This window comes from Mesoplodon densirostris, chromosome 1, assembly GCF_025265405.1.
Source record: "Mesoplodon densirostris isolate mMesDen1 chromosome 1, mMesDen1 primary haplotype, whole genome shotgun sequence".
Lineage (NCBI taxonomy): Eukaryota > Metazoa > Chordata > Mammalia > Artiodactyla > Ziphiidae > Mesoplodon > Mesoplodon densirostris.
In genome coordinates, this window is record NC_082661.1 from 103,183,057 (window position 1) to 103,209,241 (window position 26,185).

General features: G+C 50.4%; 1 protein-coding gene across 2 annotated transcripts in view; it reads left to right on the forward strand.

Moving 5' to 3' along the window:
- Positions 1-18,115, forward strand: part of KIAA0232 (KIAA0232 ortholog) — a 92,335-nt gene extending 74,220 nt beyond the window's left edge. The window contains exons 6-9 of one of the 2 annotated variants that reach the window (XM_060106280.1): positions 78-3,366; positions 8,456-8,564; positions 13,007-13,104; positions 15,147-18,115. In XM_060106280.1, the coding sequence (XP_059962263.1) occupies positions 78-3,366; positions 8,456-8,564; positions 13,007-13,104; positions 15,147-15,326 (3,676 nt within the window). In that variant the 3' untranslated portion in view covers positions 15,327-18,115. The remainder of the gene's footprint in view (positions 1-77; positions 3,367-8,455; positions 8,565-13,006; positions 13,105-15,146) is intronic. The other variant, XM_060106289.1, reaches the window with a different exon arrangement.
- The last annotated feature ends 8,070 nt before the right edge of the window (positions 18,116-26,185 follow it).

A 26,185-nucleotide genomic window follows, 5' to 3' on the forward strand; every position in this document is an offset into this window, starting at 1 on the left:
CTCTGATTGGTGATGTTGTTTTTACTATATCTGATACGTCTGAGCGCCCACTTTTGAACTCCCCACTTGTTTTTCAGGTACTATGAAGCATTTCCACCACTTTCTGAGAAACCAGTTTGCCTGCAAGAAATCCTGACTGTGTGGAACAAGTCTACAGTCTGTTCTTACCCTAGCTCTTCTTCATCGTCCACAGCCCCACCAGCTAGCACAGACACGTCCTCCCCGAAGGACTGCAACAGTGAAGGTGAGCTCATCAAGGAGAGAAGCAGCGACATGCCCACCACTGTGCATGAGAAAACCCAGAGCAAGAGTCAAAATGAGAAGGAGAACAAATTTAGGAATGGCACAGGTGAAGAGAAGCCTGCTTTGTACAAAAAGCAAATCAGACATAAGCCTGAAGGAAAGATGCGCCCTCGCTCCTGGTCTTCCGGCTCTAGCGAAGGAGGCTCGAGCTCAAGTGGTAATCAGGGAGAATTAAAAGCATCCATGAAGTGTGTGAAAGTGAGACACAAGACACGAGAAATCCGAAACAGAAAAGGGCGGAATGGGCAGAGCAGGCTTTCACTGAAGCATGGCGAAAAGGCGGAAAGAAGCATGCATGCTGGAAGCAGCAGCAGCAGCAGCAGCGGTGGTTCCATCAAACAGCTGTGCAAGCGGGCTAAAAGGCCGCTGAAGGAGATGGGCAGGAAAGACGCCGGAAGCACTGAAGGAAGAGACCTGTACCTGGAGAGCAGAGCCGACAGAGAGTACAAAGAGGAGCCGTTGTGGTACACGGAACCGATCGCTGAGTATTTCGTTCCTTTGAGCAGAAAAAGTAAACTGGAGACCACATACCGAAACAGGCAAGATACAAGCGATCTGACCTCAGAAGCAGTAGAAGAATTGTCTGAATCAGTGCACGGTCTTCGTATCAGCAACAATAATATTCATAAAACATACCTCGCAGCAGGTACTTTCATTGATGGTCATTTTGTAGAAATGCCTGCAGTTATAAATGAGGATATTGACCTCACTGGGACCTCATTCTGTTCTCTACCAGAGGACAACAAATACTTGGATGATATTCATCTATCAGAATTAACACACTTCTATGAAGTGGATATTGACCAATCCATGTTGGATCCTGGTGCCTCAGAAACAATGCAAGGAGAAAGTCGGATTTTGAATATGATTCGACAAAAAAGCAAAGAGAAAACAGATTTTGAGGCAGAATGTTGCATAGTGTTAGATGGAATGGAGTTGCAAGGGGAACGTGCAATATGGACAGATTCTACCAGCTCTGTGGGCGCTGAGGGCTTATTCCTGCAAGACCTTGGCAGTCTGGCTCAGTTCTGGGAGTGCTGTTCATCCAGCTCTGGCGATGCCGATGGAGAGAGTTTTGGAGGAGATTCTCCAATTAGACTCTCCCCGATCTTAGACAGCACAGTGCTCAATCCGCATTTGCTTGCTGGCAATCAAGAGCTCTTCTCAGATATTAATGAAGGATCTGGTATAAACTCTTGTTTTTCAGTGTTTGAAGTGCAATGCAGTAACTCTGTTTTACCATTTTCTTTTGAAACACTCAACTTGGGAAATGAAAATACAGATTCTAGTGCTAATGTGCTTGGAAAAACACAGTCTAGATTACTAATATGGACCAAAAATAGTGCCTTTGAAGAAAATGAACACTGTTCTAATCTTTCAACAAGAACTTGTAGTCCATGGTCCCATTCAGAAGAAACACGTTCAGACAACGAGACATTAAACATTCAGTTTGAAGAATCCACACAGTTTAATGCAGACGATATGAATTATGTAGTTCCTAGAGTCTCGTCAAATTATGTAGATGAAGAACTTCTAGATTTTTTGCAAGATGAAACTTGCCAGCAAAACAGTAGAACTTTAGGAGAAATTCCGACATTAGTTTTCCAAAAAAAATCTAAACTAGAATCTGTCTGTGGTATTCAGCTAGAACAAAAAACAGAAAACAAAACCTTTGAAACTACACAAGTATGTAGTGAAAGCAGCCCACGTGGAGATGGCTACAGCTCAGGGGTTATTAAAGACATTTGGACAAAGATGGCAGATAGAAGTTCTGTAGCTATGGTAGAAGTAGAAAGGATTGATGATGAGTTGTTTTCGACAGATGTAAATAACTACTGCTGCTGTTTGGATGCTGAAGCTAAAATGGAGCCCCTCCAGGAGCCTAATAAGGCTGTGCAGAGATCAGAATATCATCTGTGGGAGGGACAGAAAGAGAACCCAGAGAAAAGAGCTTTTGTTTCTGGTGAGCTATCAAAGGTGGATGGTGGTGATTATACTACCCCCTCTAAACCTTGGGATGTGGCCCAAGATAAAGAGAACTCATTCATTCTTGGAGGAGTTTATGGAGAGCTCAAAACCTTTAATAGCGATGGGGAATGGGCAGTAGTACCACCCAGTCACACAAAAGGAAGTTTGTTACAGTGTGCAGCTTCTGACGTGGTGACAATAGCTGGTACAGATGTCTTTATGACCCCAGGAAACAGTTTTGCTCCTGGTCACAGGCAGTTATGGAAACCCTTCGTGTCATTTGAACAGAATGACCAGCCGAAGAGTGGGGAAAACGGATTGAATAAGGGGTTTTCTTTTATCTTCCATGAAGACTTATTAGGAGCTTGTGGTAACTTTCAAGTTGAAGATCCTGGACTTGAATATTCATTCTCTTCCTTTGACTTAAGCAATCCATTTTCACAAGTTCTTCATGTAGAATGTTCATTTGAACCCGAAGGGATTGCATCTTTCAGTCCTAGTTTTAAACCGAAATCAATCCTCTGCTCTGATTCAGACAGTGAAGTTCTCCACCCCAGGATATGTGGCGTTGACAGAACACAATACAGGGCTATTCGGATCTCTCCTAGGACTCACTTTCGCCCAATTTCTGCATCTGAACTGTCCCCAGGAGGAGGAAGCGAGTCAGAATTTGAATCTGAAAAAGATGAAGCAAGTATCCCCATTCCTTCTCAAGTTGATGCATTTGAAGATCCACAGGCAGATCTCAAACCACTGGAAGAAGATGCAGAGAAGGAAGGCCATTACTATGGAAAATCAGAGCTTGAGTCTGGAAAATTCCTTCCCAGGTTAAAAAAATCTGGAATGGAAAAGAGTGCTCAAACATCACTGGATTCCCAGGAGGAATCAGCTGGGATTCTGCCAGTAGGAAAGCAGAATCAGTGTTTGGAATGTAGCCTGAATGAGTCTCTGGAAATCGATTTAGAAAGCTCAGAAGCAAATTGTAAAATAATGGCACAATGTGAAGAAGAAATTAATAATTTTTGCAGTTGCAAAGCAGGTTGTCAGTTCCCTGCTTATGAAGATAATCCAGTTTCTTCAGGACAGCTGGAAGAGGTATGTGTCAGTGTGTATTGGTATTTGGTAAAAGCATTTGATCAGACTAATTCTAAAGAGCAGTCATTTCAGACAGTGAAAGATAGGGTTAAATTATTGGGAATTTAGTTTAAATGTCTTAAAACTTAGCATTCTGATGATTTTTACGGAAGGACTTAACGTGGACTTGATATTCATAAATTTGAACTAGACAGTAGACATTTTCTGCAAAGACATTTTTAAATAAATCAGGATATGAGATGTGACTGTGTGACTGTGCACGTACTATGCTTAAAGCAAAGCCTGGCATATAAGTGCTCCAGCTTTCAAAAACTGATGAATCCAGAAGTCGCTATTTACTCTTCAGAAGGTCCTTTGCTCTTCAGAAGTGGCAGCAAAGGGTTTCTTTACATAGGAAGCCTGTCTGATTGTCTCTGAAACACTGATTAACTTATTGAAACTTACGTTTTACATGTAAAATAAATTACATATCTATAGAATTCTCGAAAATTTAACGAGGTACATGTAAAAATTAAGCCACAATCCAAATGCAACAAAATAGCTTCTACAGAACCCATACAGGTGGACTTTGCTTTATACAAAGTACATATTCCTGAGGTTACATGAATGATATGCGTCAGCCTATCAAATGAGGTTAATAGTAATAGCTTTGTTAATGGGAGTCATTGTACCGTTTGACTATTCCTAAGAAGTGATTTGAGGTTAAACTGAGTGAGTATACAAGAGACAACACTTAAGGCAATCACCCGTTTCACAAAAGAAGCACAGCGCTCTGCCCGTTTGCAGCCATTATTTGATACAGCAGTGCCTGGCCTTTTTCCAGGCGCAGCTTTTAAGAAGACAGTTGGAGGTGTTTAGAAGTCAGGCCACCTGTGGCTGGAGAGCAGCTGTGTCACCCTTCCTCCCATCTGTCCCCCCGCACACTCCGACCCCCCTTCACATGGCTCAGTCCCACTGGTACCCTGAGGCTCCCTCAAGCTCCCACGTCTCCCACTGACGCATCCCTCATTCCTCTTCTCTCCCCTGCTGCACCCCCACCTGCATCAGAAATCATTTCTCCCTTTTAATTTTCACATGCTCTATGCCTCTTCTTTTAATTGCATTTGCCCTTTTTCATGAGTCATTGATGTACTTTCTTCATTAGATTATAAGCTCCTTATGGGTACAGGTCATGCCTTACTCAGTTGTCAGCTAGGTGCTGAGGTGTGGACCTGAGTGCATGTGATGGTCGGAAGCCCCACAGGCAGCTCGAGAATCAGTGCTCCCGTGAGCTGGCCTGGGGGTGTTTAGACATGAGTTGAACCCCACTGGAACGCTGAAGTCTGAACTGCTCAGAACAACAACAAAAAATAATGTTGTTAGGCTTTATCTGTTTGTTTATTGCCTCACTTTTCTTCCTTAAAAATTCCTTTATGTACTTTGTATTTCACCTGGTTCCAGATTGGGAAGAAAGAAAAAGAGGAAAGGAGCGAGATTCTGCATCATCCCATTACCATATTCCTTAGCTTTCTAGTATGTTGATGTACTTATGTGTTACCACAGTTCTGGGTTGTCTTGAAAGGTCTCAGCTGCCAGTAAAGTCCTCAGAGGACACTGGGGTTGTCCGATATCCTAGCTGTCATCGGTCCTCACAGCCCTGGTCTCTCAGCAGCATCGCTTACAGTTCAGAGCCAGGTTGGAGCTAACTTCAGAGATTCATCTGAGGTACAGAAAGGTTGAGGGTGGCCTGAAAGGACAGGCTGGGGCCAGAATCTGTGCCTTTTCACTCTCTCACACTGCCTGTCAGTCTGGGGGAGCTCCTGCCAGGGTCTTCTTCCCCCTCGTTTCCTGAGTGAGGGCAGTCTTTACAGAGGGCAAAGCTCTGTTTTAAAAGTCACTAGCTGCCGATCTGTTTGAGAGCAAGTGGTCTAGAAGGTAGGATTTCTAATAGAATTGGTACCCAGGAGCATGAATTATGATCCTTTTCAAAGATTTAGTTGAGTTCAATTCAGCAAACATTTATTAAACATTTACATGTTCTGTGCCCATCGCTAAGGTAAGTGACCTGGATGAACAAGACACTGTCCTTGCCCTGGAAGAGTTCAGTCTAGTACTGAAGACCAGTTAGCCTTTACCTAACTTTCACCTTCTGAAGAATTACTGAGTATTACATCTGTGGCTAAAGACGTTTCTGATAAGCCTTTCTGGATTAAGTACATGTTCTTCTCTCTCTTTTTTTTTTTTTAACTGTTTTCTTTATACATTAAATATTTATTAAGAGCCTACTATGTCTGGGCGCTATTCTAGGTGCTAGGTATAAAGGAATAGACAAAGGCCCCTGCGTTTGTGGAGGTATATTCAATCAACAATATGAAGTTACACAGTATGTTAGAATCCCAATGCTGTGGAAAAGAAGAGCCGGGTAAGGGATGTGGTGGGACGGGAGTGCTTGGAGGAGTTTGCCATGATAAATGCGGAGTAAGGGCAGGCTTCCTTGCCAAGGTACAACTGAAGAAAGGCTTCCAGGTGGCACGTGAGCCAAGAGGCTACCCGGAGGGAGCGGGAGAGCACTGCTAAGGCAGAGGCGTGCCTGGATCTTCCAAGCTTGTATTCTGTTCCGTTTTCCATTTCTTCCATTCTTTCTTCATTCTTTTCATTCTCAACCAAGTCAGAAGTTGAATTAATACATTAAACAGACGTTATTTAAGCAAAGCCTGGTTATCTTTTGCAGCCTGAAAGTTGGAAATAGCTAAGTGGAAAGATGTCATAACGCATATTCGTTGACCATGTATTCGGTGTAACATAAAACAGGAAAAATAAGTCCTTGCTGTTGGAATTGACATTCAAATGGAGAATGCAGAAAAAATCCTAAAACTATGCCAGAAATGGCATGATCTAACAGTGATTTCAGCAGGGGAGGGAGAGAAAAAGTGGCGTGCTAGATAATCAGGGACTTTGGCCAGGGGGAACCTTTTCTTGAGGCTGGCAGACCTGGAGTATCTACTTTGCGCCAGGCCCTGTCCCTGGAGGTGTGAAGATCAGCAAGATGCGCTTGCTGCCTTGTGCTCACCGTCTGGTCCTGCCTGTATCTCACCTCCTCCTGTTCATGCTGGCCCAGCCCTCCCGGCTACACCTCGGCCCCCCCAGCCTGCTTTCCCCCACCGCGTCCTGTCTGTCCCAGTGAATTCTCTCCCCTTTCTTACTCTTTACCTCACTCACACAATCTCATGAATGGATTAAAGATAAGCAGCGTGACTGCACTCACATGAATAAAACACTGATCCTTCCTCAGCCTGCCCCGGACACTTTCTTAAATAGGAACTTGTTACCTTCAAATCCATCTCTCTTCGAGAGTGCCTTGGGGATGATCGGGAGACTTCTGTCCAGGGAGCCATCCTTGCTCCTCCTGGATAGCACCAAGTCATCTGTTCGCAGATAGGTATGCCTTGGAGAGAAGGCAGAGCCTTTCCAGAAGGGTCTTATAGTGCTGTGAAGTATGTGCCAGATGCAGGAATCAACCTTGAATTAACTGCAGACCTGGCATGTTGCTGGCTTCATTTGCGTTAACCCTGGCCTTGTCGCTGTTGCCCTTGGTATCTGTTTATCTAATAGGTTTACTAATTTTTATTGTTAGAATACACTGCAGGAGAAAATGGTGAAGGTTAACTGACCACTCTGGGTAGACAGCACAATTCTTCAGTTTCTAATTGAGGGGTATTTCTGAAAAGTTAAATGAAAATCAGAATTTGAAATATATTTCCCGTTTAGTAAGTAATAAAAATCACACATTACTGAATCAAAAAGTTTTTGATAAAGTAAAACAATTTACTTTGTTTAGGAGAGTAACAAAATCCTATTAGAGAATTGAAGATCATCAGTTGTAAAACAGTTCAGGTTTTAAACTTGAACATGTAATGAAATGTCTTCTAAAAGGTGTATGCAGTGTTTACAGGTCGTATGCATCGAGCAGACACTTGTTGAGACTGGGATGGGTGATGGGAGTTACAGAGATGCCGAAAGCAGGCCTTACTTAGCCTGGGAGGGCCTGTTGCCAGGCCCAGCATACCAGGATGGCCCCGGGGTGGCTGCCCCTGGCTACGTCTTCTGACGACCGCTCACGAAGACACTCCTTGATCACGCGTGACAGCCACACTGCATCTAGTCCTTGCTGCCCAGGCAGGTGGGCACGTCCCGCTGGGACTTGAGAGCTCCACCAGCGAAGGATGGGCGTGAGCGCCTTCCCCTCTGCCAGGGCCGTGGATGTGCACGGAGTACGGGGTCACTCCTGCTCTCAGGAGTCCTGCCCTCCTCTCATTTCGACGTCTGTTTCCTGTTTTGAATTTGAATTACTATCAGTGTTATTACTTGGTTTGAGTCTCAACTTCCTTCTGGTTCTCATCGAAGCAGATAATTGTTATAAAGACATTAGGTTGGTAACTCTGCCTATAAAACTTCCTCTGTCCCATTTCTTCTTTGACTCCCTCCTGCCTAAGTGTGTGAAGGAGAAGAAGGTCCTCCTCACTTTCTCTCGAGCACCTCACACTAGCCACCCGTTATCTCTGTACTTGCAGAATCTAAAAACTTGCCTTATTTGAGGCTGTTTCTTTATGTGTTTGCCTTGTAAGAGTTTTGTTGTGTTTTTTAAAAAGACTTTTTATTCCATTTCCAATATAAGTGCCTTTTTTTTTTTTTTTTTTTTTCTTAATGGTACGTGGACCTCTCACTGTTGTGGCCTTTCCCGTTGCGGAGCACAGGCTCCGGACGCGCAGGCTCGGCGGCCATGGCTCACGGGCCCAGCCGCTCCGCGGCATGTGGGATCTTCCTGGACCGGGGCACGAACCCGTATCCCCTGCATCGGCAGGCGGACTCTCAACCACTGCGCCACCAGGGAAGCCCCAGTATAAGTGCTTTTTAAGAAAAACTTCCTTTGTATGCTATGAACACGTTGGCTTTTTGTATTCAGCTTGTCTAGAACAATAAAAACAAAAAACCAAAACCTCACCAGTTAAAAAATCCTGGGTTTGTAGTCCATAGTTAATAACGCTTGAATTTTTTCCCCTTTATTTTGGAAGTTTGTGAACTTTGTCTATATTTGGTTTGATCTAAACAGTTTCCTGTATTGAACACTGATGTACAAGGAATGAATAGAAGTCAAGAAAAACAGACCTGGTGGGAAAAAGCCTTGTACTCTCCTCTTTTTCCTGCCTCAGAATGTGAAGGTAAGAAGACCTGCATTAGGTTGTTCATTCATCCACTCAGATTTCTAATTCATTAAGAGCAGTAAGTTCTTCTGCTGTAAAAATCAGTCCAGAAACATTCTGTGTGGCCAGCGTTTGTCAGGCACTGGGGACGCAGAGATGCATGAGAACTGGACCCTGCTCTAACCCCTATCAGCCTGGAGGGGCGGGGCGTGGAAACGCACTGGAGCAGCACTGGCCTTGACGGGCTCCGTGCCTGCTCCCCGTGAGAGGTGGAGCGGGGAGTCCCCGGCTCTGGGGGACCTGCAAGAGGGGCCCCGGTGGGAGGACTGGGGAGAGGTAGTCCCCGTGACAGGAGCGGCCTGAGCAAAGGCCGAGGGTCTGTGGCAAGTCGGGCTGGGGGACAGGGACCCACTGGGCCCAGCTGGGTCCTAGCAGAAGCTGGAGAGAGGCGGGGGGGCGGGGTGGGGGGCGCTGAGTTCGGCGCAGTTGGACAGGCAGGAGGAGAGGGCCACTTAAGGGAGTTCACATTGGTTTTTAAAACAGTTGTTTTAAAACAGGTGTGGTTTTTAAAACAGTTCTAGCAGCAGAATGGAGGGGGGGAAGGGATTGAAAACCTGCAGAGCCCCTGATGGGGTTCTTAGGCTCTTGCAGTGATCTGGGTGTGACAGGATAAAGGCCTGGACTGAGGCCCTGGTGGGGCGGGGCGGGCATAGAGAAGAGCATCGAGAGGTTTTGTGGAGGATGCTGGCGTTGGCTGGGTGACTTTCTGTGAGTGGTGAACAGTGGGAGGGAGTTAGGGGACACCGGGTAGAGAGGGACATCGGAGCAGTAGCGGATTTGGTGAAGATGATTTTAGTCTGTGAGCCGCCCAGGTGGACATACTCAGAAGCTATAAAAAGATCCTGATCTGAAATGTTGGGAGAAGTGAGAACTAAGGAGGCGGCCCGAGTGGTCAGCTCAAGACTCTGAGCTTGTGCAGACCTCCGTGGTCCCCTGGGCTGTCAGCTGCAGCACTTCGTCAAGGGTCTCTCCGGTCAGAGCCTTGGGGGCAGGTCAGTCTCCTGTTAGCATTTGCATGTTCGAGTGTGTGTCGTCTCCCCAGCTCATTTGTAGTTAACCTGGAGCAGTGATGTCCCTCACTGCCCGTGGGGCCTTGCACACGCTGGGGGCTCCAGACGCCTGCACTGGCCTGCCCTCGCAGCCTGGCCTCAGCCGACTGGGGGGAAGGCTGGGATTGTTTGCTTCTCTCTGTTCTGTGGGCCCAAGAAACGGCTTCTCCAACCCTGCCTTCCTCCTTCCCAAAGAGTCATAAGGGGAGCATAGAGCAGAGTCTTTATTTTCAGCATCTTTTTCATTTAACAGCATTTATTAAAGGCCTGTTCCCTCCACCATTAGCTAGTATTTGGGTGGTTCTTCGTGATTTACGAGGTGCTTTCAGTCTTTTATACAACCCCCGTGAAAGCCTGGTTTTCAGATGAGGAAGCTAAGTCTCAGGTTGAATGCCCAGAATCAGGCACTAGCCATGCAGCTCAGGCTTGAGTCCAGGCTGTTTCCTTGTGGTCCAGAAGCTTGCTGTCCACAGCAGCTGTCTGCACTTGGTGCCCGGGAGACACCAGGGTGATAGGAGTGCAAACCGGACCTTGACCTCAGTCCAGTCCAGTGCACTGGCTGAGTGAGTGAGTCCCAACTGCAGTTAATGGGAGTGCAGGTGGGGAGGGCCGGGGACCCTGGAGCAGTGCACCAAGAGGACACCCACACGCAGGAAGGACCCAGAGGGAAGGAGGGACGTGGTGGCAGAGCAGGCAGGGCCAGGGTGGGGGATGGCTTGGGGTGACTTCCAAGCACACTGAGTTGGTGCTCCATTTCTGTGTCGCGGGCTGTCTCTGCAGCCTCCGTCCGGTTTTCTGTTGTTAGTGGGGAATGCGCTTCAGCTGTCAGCTGATAACCAGGTCCGTGGTTATCTGTACAGTGCCCTGTAGGTGCTGTACGTGGTTGTTAGTCCATTCCGCTTTTTATAAATTGTGGAGTGGCGCGCAGGGAAACTCTCAGTGGATAAGTGTGGTGACCGGGCTTTTGAATGACCTTGAACTCACGACCTTGCCTCGGAGTGCCGTTATGAAGTGTGGTGCTTTCAGCCTGTGGGGTGGGGGCACAGACTCAGCAGAAGCTTAGCCGGGAGGCAGGTGGCCTTCTCACCCACTCAGCAGCCGTGACTGCCGACGCTTGTCCCCGCTCCTGAAGCTTCGGACGTTGCTGATGATTACTGAGAAGCCTGTGCAGCTCTGAGTCTGACCTGGGAGCTCCAGCCTCCCTGGGAAGGAGGGCAAGGAGGATTGTCCCTTTCTCCTGTGAGTCAGGAGATGGAGGCCCCAAAGGAGGAGGAGGCAGTGTGGCCCTGGAGCCGGGGCAGCCAGGGCCCCGTCGGCACGAAGACCCAGCCCCCGCCCTGCTGTGTGCCCACACACACACCCACCCTGCACATACTTCGTGCGTGCTTGCCTCATGCCAGGCACTGTTCTAGGGGCTGGGGACGCAGAGACGTTGTCCCTGCCCTCCTGATAAGCTCACCTCGGAGCAGGACCTGAGGGAGTCAGGACACCAGTGCCTGACGGCTGGGGCGTGGTCCGGGCAGGAGCAGGACTGCACATGCTGTGGCCCGTGAGCCCGGCACGTGGGCCGGGGGGAGGGGCAGGTCAGGCGGGCGGCAGGGAGTCCGACCACAAGGGCCTCGCAAGCTGTGTGCCACAGTCTGTCCCACGCGTCCATCTCCAGAGCTCATACACCGGATTCAGAACATTTGGAAAGCTCACTTACAAAAGTGTTTGTGTTATTTGAGTCTCAAAGAGAGAGGCCTGCAGTGGAACAGTATAGGTAATAGTGAGGGGGATCCGCTCCATCTGTGGGCATATCCGAGCCAAGGAAATGGTTACCTTCCCCACCTCGTATGAATGGTGACCGAACGCGGTGGGGCGCGGGGATAATGAGAGCTTGGTAGGCGAGCTGAGAAAAAGGTGACGGCCCAGAATGGGTGAGGGTGAGGGTGAGGGGTTCCCTGCCTCATGGGAGAGCAGGTCGTCCTCCCCAGCTGTCCTGCGGCGGGCCGACCCCAAGCCCAGGGCTTTCGTTAGTAGCAGCTGTGGAAGGTGTTAGTGAGTGTGCCAGCCCGAACTTGAGGCTGCACACAGGTGATCTCTGAATTTGCACAGAAATCTGTGAGGGCAAATGGTGATCCTGTTTTAGAGATGAGAGAACTGGGACTCCAAGAGGTTCGATAATTTGCTCCAAGTTACATCACAAGTAGCATCATCAGGAATCAACTGACGTCTGTCTAATCCCAGAGCCTGGGTTTTTTCGTGAACCTACACTAGTGAGTTTGAGGGCCGGAGGCTGTCAGAACTAAAGGTCACGGAGAGTACAGCCTTTTGTGGGAGGCCAAGCAGGGCCCAGGCTTGCCCGCCCCCGGTGGTGGCAGGAGGGCCCATGGTCGTGGAGCTGGCCCTGCCGCTGCTGTACACGTGGGGTGGCGCGCAGCTCGTCCAGCACCTCGCAGTGACTGCTGCGGGCGGCCGGGGTGGAATCCTGACACCCTTTCTGTAGAGTTAAGGTGACTGGGGGGCCGGTACAGGTTAAGGCCGGTGGGCATCAGCCCTGGCTGTGCTTCAGACTCACGTGGGAGCTTCTCAGAAAGTGCTCATACCCAGACTAAGTCAGTCAGAATCTCAGGTGCGGGCCTGGTCTTCCAGACTTTTCTTAAAGCTCCCCAGGTGATCTGAATGCAAAAGCAGGGTTGAGAAGCATTAGACGAAATGATTTATCTGACTCCTTCCAGTTCCAGCTTCCAGTCCTGTCCCCTTCCGAGAGCCGCTTACCTGGTCAGAACGCTAGCCCCCTTCCTCCTCCCTGTTCTGCAGGTGGCTTAGTTTGCTGCTGAGCTGAGGAAGAACAGAGGATGTTGCCCCGCTTTGTTTTCTCCGTTGCGCCCCCTCTTGTCTGAAATTCCTTTGCTTATTTGTTCTGTGAACATACGCGTGGTGCATCATCTGTCCCCCTCCACACCGCGTACGCGCTTGAGAGCTCGGACCTTGCTGGTCTTTTTATCCTGTTTTCCCAGGGCCTGTCACTTAGAGGTGTGAGTACGTATTTGTTGAATGAATGTCTCATGGTGGGATAACAAGAATGCATGGTTATGCTGGCCTGTGTTTTTGTTTTTCTTTTTAACTCCATGAACAAGTTGTTAGAAGAATTTTCAAATTGGCCAAACATTTTCCTCGTACACACCTATCTGGCTGACGCTGAACATGTCTGCTTTTAGTGACTCCTTAAAATCTCCAAAGGGCTGTAGACCTAATTGATCTGACTTTTCATTGAAAAATGAAACAAGAATGTATGTTTCGTAACTGTGTCTTAATGAAATTTCCCCCCCTTTCCCTCTTTTCCCTTCTCCATTCAAAATGATTAAGAATGTTATACAAATGCCAAGGGAGAGAATGGTATAGAAGAATATCCAGATGTTAAAGAAATGCCCAGTAATGAAGAGCGTCTGTTAGATTTTAATAGGGTAAGTGGACTGTCCTCCTCCTTATTATTAACTTACAAATGGCCACCACAACCCCCAAAGTCTGAGAGTCCTGTGACTGCCTTTCCCTGTCACCAAGCTCTGTGGGTGTGGCCTTTCTCATCCGTGGCCCTTTGGTCTGCATCGCCTCCCACTTACTGCCAAGGCTTCCCTCTCTCCCTGCAGTCTGTCCATCACACTGCCGCCAGAGGGAGTTTCTCCGTGCGAATCTGACCCTGTCACTCCCCTTAAACTCCTTGGGTGGGCACCCTTTTCCCCATCAAAGTGTTTACCCCAAGGGAGCCCTTCTGGTGCTCATTCCTGCCCCTCAGCTGACTGCACTTTCTGCTCGCCCGCCTCCCAACCTGCCTGTGGGCCCCCTGGGGCAGGGACAGGGCCTGTGCCTGGTCCAGTCTAGGCCCAGGCCTCGCCCGGGTAGGCAGGCAGGTGAATGAGTCGAAGGGAGCTTCTTTGGCTTCTCAGTGTGATTGTCATTGTCAGTTGAAGTCTCGTGAGAAATTGCTCCCAAAGCGCCCTGTGGTCTTGATGTCAGTGGACCTGTCAGACCGAACACATCAAGGCAGCTGTCTGGGGGCATCCCCCAGCGTCTCTCCATCTCCGTGGATGTTCCACCCCCCAGCGTCAGTCCCCAGACCCAGAGCTCGTTCTTCGTTCCTCTTTCTCTCACCTACACACGCAGTCTGTGTGCCCGTCCTGACCACCCACCTCTCAGCCGGCTCCATCGTTCACGCTTCCTCCGCATCACCACCCCCTGTGGACCGCTGCCGTGGGCTTCGCCTTGGCCTTCCTGCTTCCACCTTTCCCTCCCCAGTCTTCTCCCCACACCGTGAGGCAGGACAGCCTCGCGAGGGTTACTTCGTTTAGTCTCACAGCCGCCCCGGGAGGTAGGTGCTATTACTTTGCGGAAGAGAAAACTAAAGGCCCGTAAAGATTCAGAACGTGTATCCACATGGCCACAGCCCAAGTGCAGACCTGAGCCATGACCCTCAGCCCTGAGTCCGACTCCCAGTGCCGGCCGCCGTGGCTTTCCGCCCGCGCGCGCGCTCCCTGCCAGGCCGTGTGTGTTTGTCCTCTCGCCTGCCTCTCTGGTCCCGCAGGCTCTGCTCCCCGCTCAGGAGTGTGGTGGTCTTTCTGTCCTCCTTCCTCGGGGGCTCTCAACCAGGGACAGTACTGCCATCTGGAAATGGGGGTGGGCAGGTGCTTGGGGGATTTTGCTAGTCACTGTGACTGGGTGACTAGGGAGGCGTTGCTCGTCACTTTGGGGAGGGGGAAGAATTACTAGTCACTCTTGCGGGGAGGATGATGTTGCTCATTGCTGTGCAGGGAAGCATCACCAGGCATTACGGGGTTGCAGGGAGGCATCACCAGGTATTATGACTGGGGAGGGACTACCACTTGCACTTGGTGTCCTGAGGGCCAGAGATGCTAACCATCTTGTGGGTGGGGGAGAGTCCCACACAGCCAAAAGTATCCCCAAAAGGTACCATATACCTATGGACCCCCAATTCAGAAGCACAGCCCCGAAGTCCCAAGCCAGCTCTGGCTGTTTCTGTGGCACACCTTGCTTCTCGGCCTGCGGGCGAGGATGCCCTGCCACTCCTATCTGGAGAGCCCCGTCAGCCACATCCCCCAGCTGGTCAGCGCAGCAGGAAGCTGGGAAGCTGTGCTGGTCGGTCTGCTTGCTGTCCTCTCCCCTGGAATGTGAGCCCCAGCAGGGCAAGGCCGTGCCGTCCTCCCGGTGGAGTCCCCGCTCAAAGACTCGTTTCCATCCAGCCCTGACATTGGCAGCGTTTTGTCCAAGGGGTTGAACGAGGAGAATTAGGGTTTGGGATCGTGTATAGATCAGGGAGGAAAGCTTGTTTGTTTTGCTTTCAAACAGGAAAACTCTTCAGATTTTTGTAACTCTCCACTGGAAAACATCAACAATTTGTTTCTTAATCTCTGCACATACAGAGTGTCTCACATAGCCCTTTTGGGAAAATACCTGGCTTTTGACCTGTTGACAATTGTTCCTTTCATCTTAGGTGTCTTCTGTTTATGAAGCAAGGTGCACAGGAGAGAGAAATTCTGGAGCAAAATCAAACGGCTTCCGCAGAAAGATGTACTCCAGTGCCAGCTCCGCCTCGGAGGACACGGGCTCGGAAGGTGGAGGCGCGTGGGTGGAGCCCAGCGAGGAGGCACTCTTTTCTCGAACTCATCTCTAAACCTGCAGAGTAGTACAAATTATTTTTTAAAATTGATATGTGAGCGAAAAGTACCCTTTTGTGAGGCCTGTTCATCTAAAACAACAACTTAGGTTTCTAAGGTTTCTTCTTCAATTAACTGGTTCAGATCAGTAATTATCTTTCTCTTCTTGCTTATTTTAGAGTTGAGGACAGCTATCCTGTTGAAGATTTTTTTTTTCAAGCTGTTAAATTCTTGGCTATTTGAAATAGACTAGATGTGTTGTCATACCAAGAATGGGTGTGCATGTGCTCGTCTTAGAAGCATCACTGCCTTTTGCATCTTCACTGCAGTTACCTTCCTTCCAGCTGCAGTCACATCACTATCACCTTATTAGCATCGCAGTGTCAGCAACCACTTCCGCTATTCGGAGACTTTAGCTTTGGAACATTTAGGCTTTGTCCTCTAAGAACTGGGATGTGAATACTTACCCTGCAGTGGATCAGTGCCTTTCTGAAGGCAAGAGGGCAGCATGGGTGACTCATCCCCGGTCTTCATTCAGTAAAATCTCATGTACATTTAAAGTAGGAAACACAAGGGTGTGCTTTTAGAGACTTACAAAATACTGTGTTTTCTCTCTTAGGATTTTCCCCCTAGAGTATCATGGACAATACCATGGTTTGTGACTTTCTTGTCACCTGAGGCAGCCAAGGCTTTGAGGTACAGGGTAGCGTTTGAGGCCAAGCGGGGTGAGAACGCACCCCCAACCTGCTCTTAACGCTGCAGTTACATTTCCCCCAGGCACCGCTCAGGGTTATTTGCGGTGAGTCTGACAATACTCGATGAGGACCTTAGTTGCAGATGAGATTTTTCTGGTGACCGATATTGAATCGAAGCCCCCAGAACTTAAGACTGTAAACGTTTGGCACGCAATAAAGGCCACCAGCACCCCAAAGAGACCTTGGCTGCTACACCTGGCTGCTCTTGTGGCTGTGACTTAGTATAGCTTAGATCTCATTTTGTGTTTGAGAGAATGTTCTGGGCAAGTTCTGTGTGTGGCGGGTCGGAGGGTAGAGTACTGATTTCTCCCATACCTGTGTGATTGCTTCATGGGACCCGCTTTCCCGTGTCACTCGGGAACCCAGGGGTCAGTTCCTCTCATCCAGTCCCGTCCGTTCGTGACGGTCGCTTCCTTGAGCTTTCACGCTGCCATGCAACAGGTTGAAGTTAGAAGGAGCAACATTTGCAAAACCTAAACGTTTAAAATTGTTTTTCTTTTTTAACCAGCTCATTGCTTTTTAAAAAACAAAAAACAATGCGTGACATCAGTTTAGCATGTCTAACATCAGGAAGTCTAATATGGGTGAGACAGCTTCACCACTATTTTGGCGGGCAGTAAACGCATAATTTACTAGCTGGGAGCTGAACTGGCTGAGAAATACATCAGTTGCTTCGAGCATTGGGTTTTGTTGCCTTTTTCTTAATTGATGACACAGACAACTCCATCCAGGGCTGTGGAGTCATCCCCGGCGCTGTCTGTCCTCACTGTGGGAAACCTGATGGGCCGTTGGGTTTGGTCTCACCACATGTCAGGGTTTGTTTTTATACAGCACATCTTTGACACTTTAAAGTGGGTTTGTGTGTGTGTGCGTGTGTGCGCGTGTAAGGTTTTATGTTGCTGTTATTTATTTACAGACTTTATAAGGTTATATGTATTTTTCTTTCTTCCAGAGCTTCCTAAAAATTGATTAGCATCTGCACTGAAATATAATTTAACAGCAAAGGCAAAAAAGAATTGGAAGTTGTAAATTCCTAAAATCACTACAGTGACGATCATCCTAGAAATCGTTGCTTATGTAGCCGAGACCAAATAAATATATTTCAGACACAACCTTTAGCTCAGTTGATTTTGGACAGCTGCTTTTTATCACGAAAGGGCTCCAGGTGGTCGAGGTGCAGACTTCCTTACACGCTAGTGGGAAGACATTGCACCTTCCACGGGGGAATGGGAATGGATTATAAGCGGGCAAGGGGATTAACAGATTATGTATTTATTTGTTTTCATAGCTAAGTGGCTGAAGCCCAGAGGCTTTCAGCGACAGAGCTGAAAGTATGGTTTTCAGTTTTGTAAATGGATCACAAAGAAAAAGCATTTTTTAAAAAGTTGGCAAAACGCTGAAACGCACTGTGGTATGAAGCGCATTGCATATCCATAGCACTGAAGTATCAGTTTTCCATTCCTGGGCTATTTTTTTCCCCGTGGTTGTATTGTTCTGATTTCACGTACACCAGAGTAACTGGTTTTTTTGTTTTCTTGTGGAGTTAACACCAAATAAAAAATTTAAAAAACAGTTGGTTGTCTTTATTTACCATAGCAAAGATTCTTTTATAAAGAACCCCAGCCTCCTCTTAATTATGTGTGCCCAGGTCACATCATTCCAGAAGAAGGTTAGCTCTTCCTATAGGCGTTGCAGAAAGTGCTGGCGTCTGCTTTGCTGGAGAAGAAAATGGGTGGGGCCTGCTGAGAAAAGAGTCCACACCCCCCCATCCCCACCCCTAGGAACTACTGCCTGAACCTTGCAAAGAACACACCATTTTTGTCTTGTGGTGGTAGACAAAGCTTAATCTTTCTGTTCTGAAAAAAAAAAAATTCCATGTATGTATATTAACATGATCACTGTACACTGTAAGAAAGAAATCAATGTATTATTAAAGAAGTATAAAGGAAAATTCATCTGTACCTCCATCACCCTGAGAGGGTAGCTTCTAACATTTGTGCAAAACACCATTCTAGACAGCTGAATGTATATATGGATATATATAGAGAGAGAGAAATTTACATTAAAGGGTTGTACTGTACCTGCTCTTCTGTAACTTCAGAAATAGATTTTTTTCTCAGACATCTTTTCATGTCAGTAATGATAGATCTGCGTCATTTTTATAGCTGTATGATTCTATTATATGAATTTAACAGGTTGCTTGTGGATCGACTTCTTTTTTTGGCTGCTCTGGGTCTTCGTTGCTGCGCAGGGGCTTTTCTCTAGTTGTGGCGAGCGGGGGCTACTCTTTGTTGCGGTGTGCGGGCTTTTTGTTGCGGTGGCTTCTCTTGTGGAGTGTGGGCTCTAGGCATGTGGGCTTCAGGAGTTGAGGCACGTGGGCCCTAGAGCGCATGGGCTTCAGTAGTTGCAGCATGTGGGCTCAGTAGTTGTGGCACACGGGCTTAGGTGCTCTACGGCATGTGGGATCTTCCCCGACTGGGGATCGAACCCGTGTCCCCTGCACTGGCAGGCGGATTCTTAACCACTGTGCCACCAGGGAAGTCCGTGGATCAACATTTAGAATGTTCCTTTCGTGTTTGTTCATTATTCTAAATAGCATTTCTGTGGATGTCCTTAAACATGGATCTCCTTGGACGATGGCTGCGGAAGGGCAGTTCCAGCCCGTGGGATGCCTGCTGGGGGTGCCGTGGTGTGGCCCATGTCACACTGACACAAGGTCCTTTAGACCTGTGCATGAGCTTAAACTTTTTTTTTTTTTTTTACTTTTAAAAATAGTTTATTTCAAAATAATTACGGATTCACAGGAAATTTCAAAGATAGTACAGAGAGGGCTCATGAACCCTTCACTGTTTTCCCCATGTCTACATCTTCCATAACTATTGTACAATATCAAACTTAGGAAATACGTGTTGATAAAATATGTATGTATAATTCTGTGCCATTTTATCACATGTATAAATTCATGTACAGTCGCCCACCCTTACCGTGGTTTTACTTTCCAGGGTTTCAGTTACCCACGGTCAACCTCAGAAAGCTTAGACATCCTTTTTTAAGCCGTCCTTAAGCTGAGCACTTGCCTTTCGTCAGCACGGAGGAGAGGTGGGTTTCTACAGGAGGATTCGAATTGTGTTCTATCCATCTTTTTTTTCTGGTTTCTGGGATGTGGAGGCACGTTTTTAAATGCCTTCTCCATCTTAAGAGTAAAAAAGTACTCTCCCGCGTTAGGTAGAGCAAATCTCTGGAGCATGCATCTTGCAGACAAGGACCAAAGCTGAAGGAGTCAGCTTCACTTTTCCCAGCTAGCTGAGCGGCTGCCTCAACACCGTTGTCTGTGAAATCCTTCCCCAACCCGACTGGAGGTGACACCTGTAAAGGGAACCCCAGAGCTGAGCACTTAAAGCAGCGCCTCGTGCCCAGCAAGCCGCTCATGGCTGAGCAGCGGGTGGGCGTCATCCCGGGATGCGTCTGCATCCTCAATGGCTGAACTGGCCGAACTACGTCTTCCTTGGTCTGGCCGCGGCGCCCAGCTGGGCGGTGTGGTGGCAGCCGGCCGCCTTGCCGGAGGCACTGAGGCAGGACCGGAGGCTAGCAGGGCGGCCCCATGTGCGGGCGCGACAGGAGACGTCCCAGGAGTGTGCCCTCCGCTGCCGCGTCCAGGACCTCTCCCGTCCGTCAGCTCCTTGCACGGGTGTGCGCCTCGTGGCTACGCCGACCATTGGCCCCACCTGTCGTCGTGGTGCTTTGAAGACCTGCGAGCGTAACTGCTTCACAAGTGCCCTCACCCGCAGAAGCAGGGTGGGGTGTCAAGCTGGACTGAAACGGGGCTGCCCTGTGCACAGCGGCTGGAGGCGGGGCCCTGGCCTGTTACTGTCCCCAGGAACCGTGGGGTCACAGCCGAGTGAACAGCGAAGGGAGGGGCGTGAAGGCCCCTGCTTAGATGTCCCTGAGGTTCCGGCCTTGCCCCTTCTGCCACTGCAGATGCCATCCCGGCGGCCCTGGGCCCGTGGGTGAAGTGACTGGGACCAGGCCTGGGAGGCTGGCGGCTGCACAGCGGTCGAGCAGCAGGAGGGCCCCGCCCCCGTTTCTCTCGGGAGCAGCTGGTGGACGGCCTCCCAGGCTGGGCTGTTGCCAGCACGGAGACCAGCACCCGAACCTCTGCTTCGGAGCCCGCCGCTGGCCTTTCGTCGCTGGCGGGTAGTTGACAGCATTTTTCAGGGACAGTTCCCTCAGTGAACTGACAGCAGCTCCTGACACGCGGGCGGGGTCGGCGTCACCAGTACCAGCCGAGCACGTGCGGGGCGTTCTCGCAGGCAGTGTTCCGTATTCATTCTCAACGCCGTGGGGTAGGTACAACTGGCCCACTTTACGGGTGAGAAAGCACACACGGGGGGAAGGTAACCACCCGCCTAGGTCTCACGTCTCATGAACGGTGGAGCCCATCCCAAAGCCTCCATCTGGCCAAAATGCCACTATGGAAAGTGTGCTGGGGGGAGAGGAGGGGAGGTGTTGAGCAGCTGCCTCTGCCCCGCAGTCTCTTTCTAGTCCTCATGAGTTACATAATCATAAGGGCGTCATCTCCAGGAGTCCAGACTGAGTCAGGGTGCCGGGGTGTGAGTCCTGGCTCTGCCACCCGCTGGCCGTGCGCTCCTGGGCGAGTGTCCACGCCCCGGTGTCCTCGGCTGTCAGTGGAGATCACGATAGGACCTCTCATCAGGGTTGGCTGTAAAGATGAAACAGCGCAGCCGCAAGCCGCCGTGCCCAGCCCTGTGACTCAGGAAGATCACAGCTTCTGCAGGCTGCCCCTCGCTTCCTCCCCTCCCCTCCCTCCAGCCAGTGGCAGCAAAGCCCTGGGATCAGGGTTAGGCCCTGCAGAAGCCTGCGCCCCTGGGCGCTCACCACGGTCACGAGGCCATCAGGTGGCCTGCTCAGTCCTACCCGGTCACCCTCACGAGATCACACTGTCCCTCCTGGCGGGGGCCGGGGCCACAGCAGAACCAAGTGTGCCCATCGGAGTGGAGCCAGGGTGGCAGGAGGGCCCTGACCCTGCGGCAAAGCGGCAGCTGGGACCCGGCCAACACTTGTCTCCCTGGGGGACAGGCACGTGGCCGGCTGCAGCTCACACTGGGCTGGCCACTTCATGTCAAAGTCCAGGGGACCCAGAGCTGGGGAGGCCTGTGTGGGAGGGACAGAGGAGGCCCCATCCTCTGGCCTGCCATCCCAACAGGCCCTGGCTCCCCTGAACCCCAGCCTCAGTCGCAGAGGGGGACTGGGGAGGGGGCAGAGGAGGGCACACTGACCGCTGGGCCTCTCAAAGGAAGAGGCCGGCCTACCTGAGAAGGGCCCCTTCCTCCCTGCTTCTTGTTGCCCACCTGAGGAGGTGCGAAGTGACCTCGGCCAGCCGTGTGACCCTGAGCTGGTCACCCTCTCCACCGACTGGGGACGGGCAGGTAAAGCTGCCTCCCCTCCCCTCCCCTTGCACGCATGTGCTTCTCTCTGTCCCTGAGCCAGCACGCAGGTCTGGGACATGCCCAGGTCTGGGACGGGTGGGGAGACCAGGCCCACGCCAGGAGCTCCTGCTCTGACCCGCCGCCATGGCCAGAGCACACCTGCCACGTGCCCGCCCCCTCCGGCCCCTCGCTTGGGAAGTCCAGGGGCCCGGCCAGGAGCACTGCCAGCCCGGGTGAGCAGGCCTGGGCTGTCACTCCCGGGTCGGGCCGCCTACCGCCGTGTGGCCTCCATGCTCCCGTGCCCTTACCCCTGCACCTTCAGACCCTCAGCAGAGAGAAGAGCCCCCGGAGGAGCCTGGGCTGACTGCAGCACCGCGGGCTTGGGGTCTCCTCCAGGGCACACGGAGGCCTGGGGGCTGCAGGCCGCGAGCTCCAGGGCGACAGCGCAGGGTGTTGGCTGGCTCAGCGGGCGGCCAGCTTCGGGGCGCTTCCTCCCTTTACCGAAGAGGGACCCTGGACTCTGTGCCGAAAACCCCAGGCTCACTGAGGGCCTCGAGCACGTCCTGGCCTGACTCTCAGCTCTTCTCCTCCCAGCCCCAGGGGCACCTCCTGTGGCCCTGCTCAGGGCCCAGTTCCTGCCGGTCACAGATGCCAGGTGTGATCACGGCGTCCTCCCACACACCGGAAGCTGTGAGCCAGCGACAGGCAGCAGCCCCCGCAGCGGCTCCCGCTCTGGGCTCGCGTGAGCCCCCGGCTTCACTGCAGCCTGCAGCGATTGCTCGCAGACCCCAGGACTACTCAGAGAGGTTGGGGACCCTTCGGGAGGCACACTCACAGTGGGGGGCCCTGGCTTTTAGCAGCGGTGCTGCACTGCACTGGTCACCAGCCCTCAGACTCACCTGGGCCTGTCTCCGTGCCCCAGCCTCGGGAGCCTAAAATTGCCTGGCACTCAGTCCCGCTGGCAGCCCCACCTCCCCGCAGTAAGGCCCTACCGGGGGTGCTGGGTGAGCCTGGCCTCTCTGCCAGCAGGTGTTGGTAGGGTCTCAGGTGGTCTCCTTCTGGGCCCCTCACTTCCCCAGGCCCACTCCCCCACCGGGCCTCCCCTTCCTGAGCTGGGGAGGAAGTGGGGAGACCTGAGCCTCTGGGTCATGTCCTCATGCTGAACTCGGGTCCCCCGCTCAGAAACGCTTCTCCCAGGCTTGGTGCCATCGTGCTGGGAGGGTGTTTTGTTATCTGGATGAGCTTGGCGAGCAGTGGAGCCTTGGAGTCTACGCCTTGACCTTACTGAGCCGTCACATGGAGATAGGGACAGCAGTTTGGGGCCTTTTGGGGACCAGCGTGTCTTCATGTTGGCATTAAGCTACTAATTAGGAAGAAAAGGAAGTCTCTGGGCCTTGGTCGCAAAAATAGGGTTTGGAAACATTCATTCATTCAACAAACACATGTTAAGAGCCTACTAATGTGCCAGGCCCTCAACCTGATGCTGGTATGAATCTTTTTTTTTTAAACATCTTTATTGGAGTATAATTGCTTTACAATGGTGTGTTAGTTTCTGCTTTATAACAATGGTATGAATTTTATTTTTCTAAGTCAGTAAACCTCCCTCAGCCCTAGCTGTCTGGTGATAAAGATACCACAATTTCCTCTTTCAACTCTCCTCAATAAACTTCGGAGGGTCTCTGCAGCCTGCCTGAGCTCCGGCCATCTGAAGTTTTCAGCAGTTTGAAGGAAAGCGGTGAAGCCCTCCAAGCCCAGGCAGCCACCTTCCTTAGAAGGCTGGCTCTTCCTTATCTTGCCCCCAGATTTCCCTGCCTGGAGGCCTCCTAGCCCCGCCCCACTCAGGGGCCTCGGAAGTTAGCAGGCTAGGGGTGCAGGGTAAAGCATGCGGGGCCCAGCTCTGTCCTGAACAGCTGGTGGCCTTGGCAAGGCCACGTGATGTCCCTGGGCAGGGCAGGGGGAGGAAGGCGGTGCAGTCGTCAATTTCACACACTCCAAGGGCATACCCGCGGCCCTTCCTGTGGAATGGGTTACGTGTTTCATCTGGAAGAAACATACTGGGGTCCGTTTCCACCCCGTCACTCTGCAGATTTGCCGTGAACAGCATGGTTTCCTTCCTGGCAGTGACCGTTCTCCAGTGCGCTGCAGATGACAGAAGGCACAGGAGATCAAGGCCGGGCACAGGGAGCTCCGACGGCGTGTGGAGTGGAGTTCTCCGCCACACTTTCTGGGGCCCACCTTTTCCCAGCCCCGGGGAGGTGGCTGCCTGGGGCCACCTGGAAGAAGCCCGGGCCGAGGCCGTCCTGCACACCTCCTCATGAGCTCCGGCCCACTTTGGCAAGCCAGTCACCCTCTCCAAGCCTCAGTTTTCTCATGTGAAAGCTGGAAAGGTGAAACCCACTCCCCAGTGTTAAAAGCAATAACGTGCCTGCACACATGGGTGCTGGACAGGGGTTAACCCCCTCCTTAGTGCCCACGAGAGCAGCTGGTCAAGCCGTAGCAGAAGTCTCCTGTTAGTGTATCAGAATCCGAGTTCGGTGTCCCAGTTGGGTTTGGCTGGGGTGGGGACAGTGATGTGGGAAAAGATGGGAAGAGAGACGTGGGAGGGGCTTGAGAGGGTTTGGGTCTCATCCTGGAGGCGGCAGGAGGCCTGAAGGGGTGTGAACCGGGCCACCATTTGTGTCATGGGTGACCAGTGGTCTCTGAGGTTGGAGAGGGATGCTAGAAACAGCTGATGCACAGCAGAGAACCCTTTAGAACTTTTGTAGCTTTTAAAAGAAGATCACAGGGCCTTTCCTCCCTTCCCTGCAGCTGCATGAGCTCAGCATCCTCCAGTGAATGGAGCTCTGGGCGGCGGCCCTGCCCAGGCCTGGCCTGCTGCCCCTATTGAGCTGTGGGGTCTTGTGCCCCTTCCCTTCTCTGATCTCAGCCTCCTTGTCTGGAGAAAATTATCAGAAGATTATCGATAAATGGGGAGATTGGGATTGACTTAGACACACTACTATGTATAATATAGATAACTAATAAGAACCTACTGTGTAGGGCTTCCCTGGTGGCGCAGTGGTTAAGAATCCGCCTGCCAGTGCAGGGGACACGGGTTCGAGCCCTGGTCCGGGAAGATCCCACATGCTGCGGAGCAGCTAAGCCCGTGCGCCACAACTACTGAGCCTGCGCTCTAGAGCCCGCGAGCCACAACTACTGAGCCCACATGCCACAACTACTGAAGCCCACGTGCCTAGAGCCCGTGCTCTGCAACAAGAGAAGCCACCACAATGAGAAGCCCATGCACTGCAACCACGGGTAGCCACCGCTCGCCACAACCAGAGAAAGCCCACGTGCAGCAACAAAGACCCAATGCAGCGCCCCACAAAATTAATTAATTAATTAATTTAAAAAAAACCCTACTATGTAGCACAGGGAACTCTAGTTAATACTCTGTAATGACCTATATGGGAAAAGAATCTAAACAAGAGTGGATATATGTATATGTATAACTGATTCACTTTGCTGTACAGCAGAAACTAACACAACACTGTACATTAACTATACTCCAGTAAAAATTAATTTTTAAAAAAAGAGGAAGGTTATTGGACCCACCTCCAGCATAGCTGTGAGTTTGGTTATTCGATCCTGGATGGGAAAGCCCTTTGTAAACGGTATGTGAGAAGGTATTAAAGTCATAATTGCATTACACTAAAAAAAAAAAAAAAATAGGTCTCACCATCCCGCAACCCGAATGGTTGATCTAGACCATGATTACGAATGGATGTGGAATCATCAGGTGAGGTGCTGACAGCACCAGGACCCCCTAGTCCAAGGCGATGTTGCTAAGAGTGGGATGAGCTGTCCACTCCTGATGGGACATGTAGGAAGTACACATGCGTGGATGCTGGGAGTGACCCCTAGATGCAGACCACTCTACTGGTCCCACTCCCATCCCCAGTGCAGTGCCTCCTAAGGGACTCTCTTTAGAGGATACTGCAAAATGTTCCTTGGGGGCAAAATTGAGGACCACTGCTTGGGATGAAACTGAGTTTATAGGAAATACTTGGGCTAGAGGAGCTTGTTCAACACCACCACAAATGTACAGTCCTCTAAATCCATAATTCAGAAAAGTCTACAAGACAAATAACGCAATGTCATCAAATATATCGTGTAGGAAAAACAAACCAAGGGAGAACTATTTCAGACTAAAAGAGACGTAATGACCCATCTACCAAGTGCAGTGTGTTGCTTTTGGAAACTGATTTAGAACCTTAATTCCCTGACCAGGGATTGAACCCGTGCCCCCTGCGGCGGAAGCGCAGAGTTCTAACCACTGGACCGCCAGGGAATTTCCCAGAACCTGATATGAACAAACTATAAGAAGACATTTTTAGAGATAATTGGGGAATTATAAAACATTGAGGAATTATTGTTAATTTTATAGGTATCTGACGATATTGTGATTATGCCTCAAAAAAAAACCTTACTACTAAAGATGTGCCTGGAACAAGCTGAAGTATTTTCATGGGCTCTGATATATCTGAGATACACTCTAAGTGAATCCAGGAAAAATAAAAATAACAAGAATATGGGGAGGTGACAGGAAGAGCAGAATATAACCAGTGTTGAGATGGGTACATAGGGTATCACTCTACAGTTCACTGTGTATATGTTTGAAATTTGCCACAATAA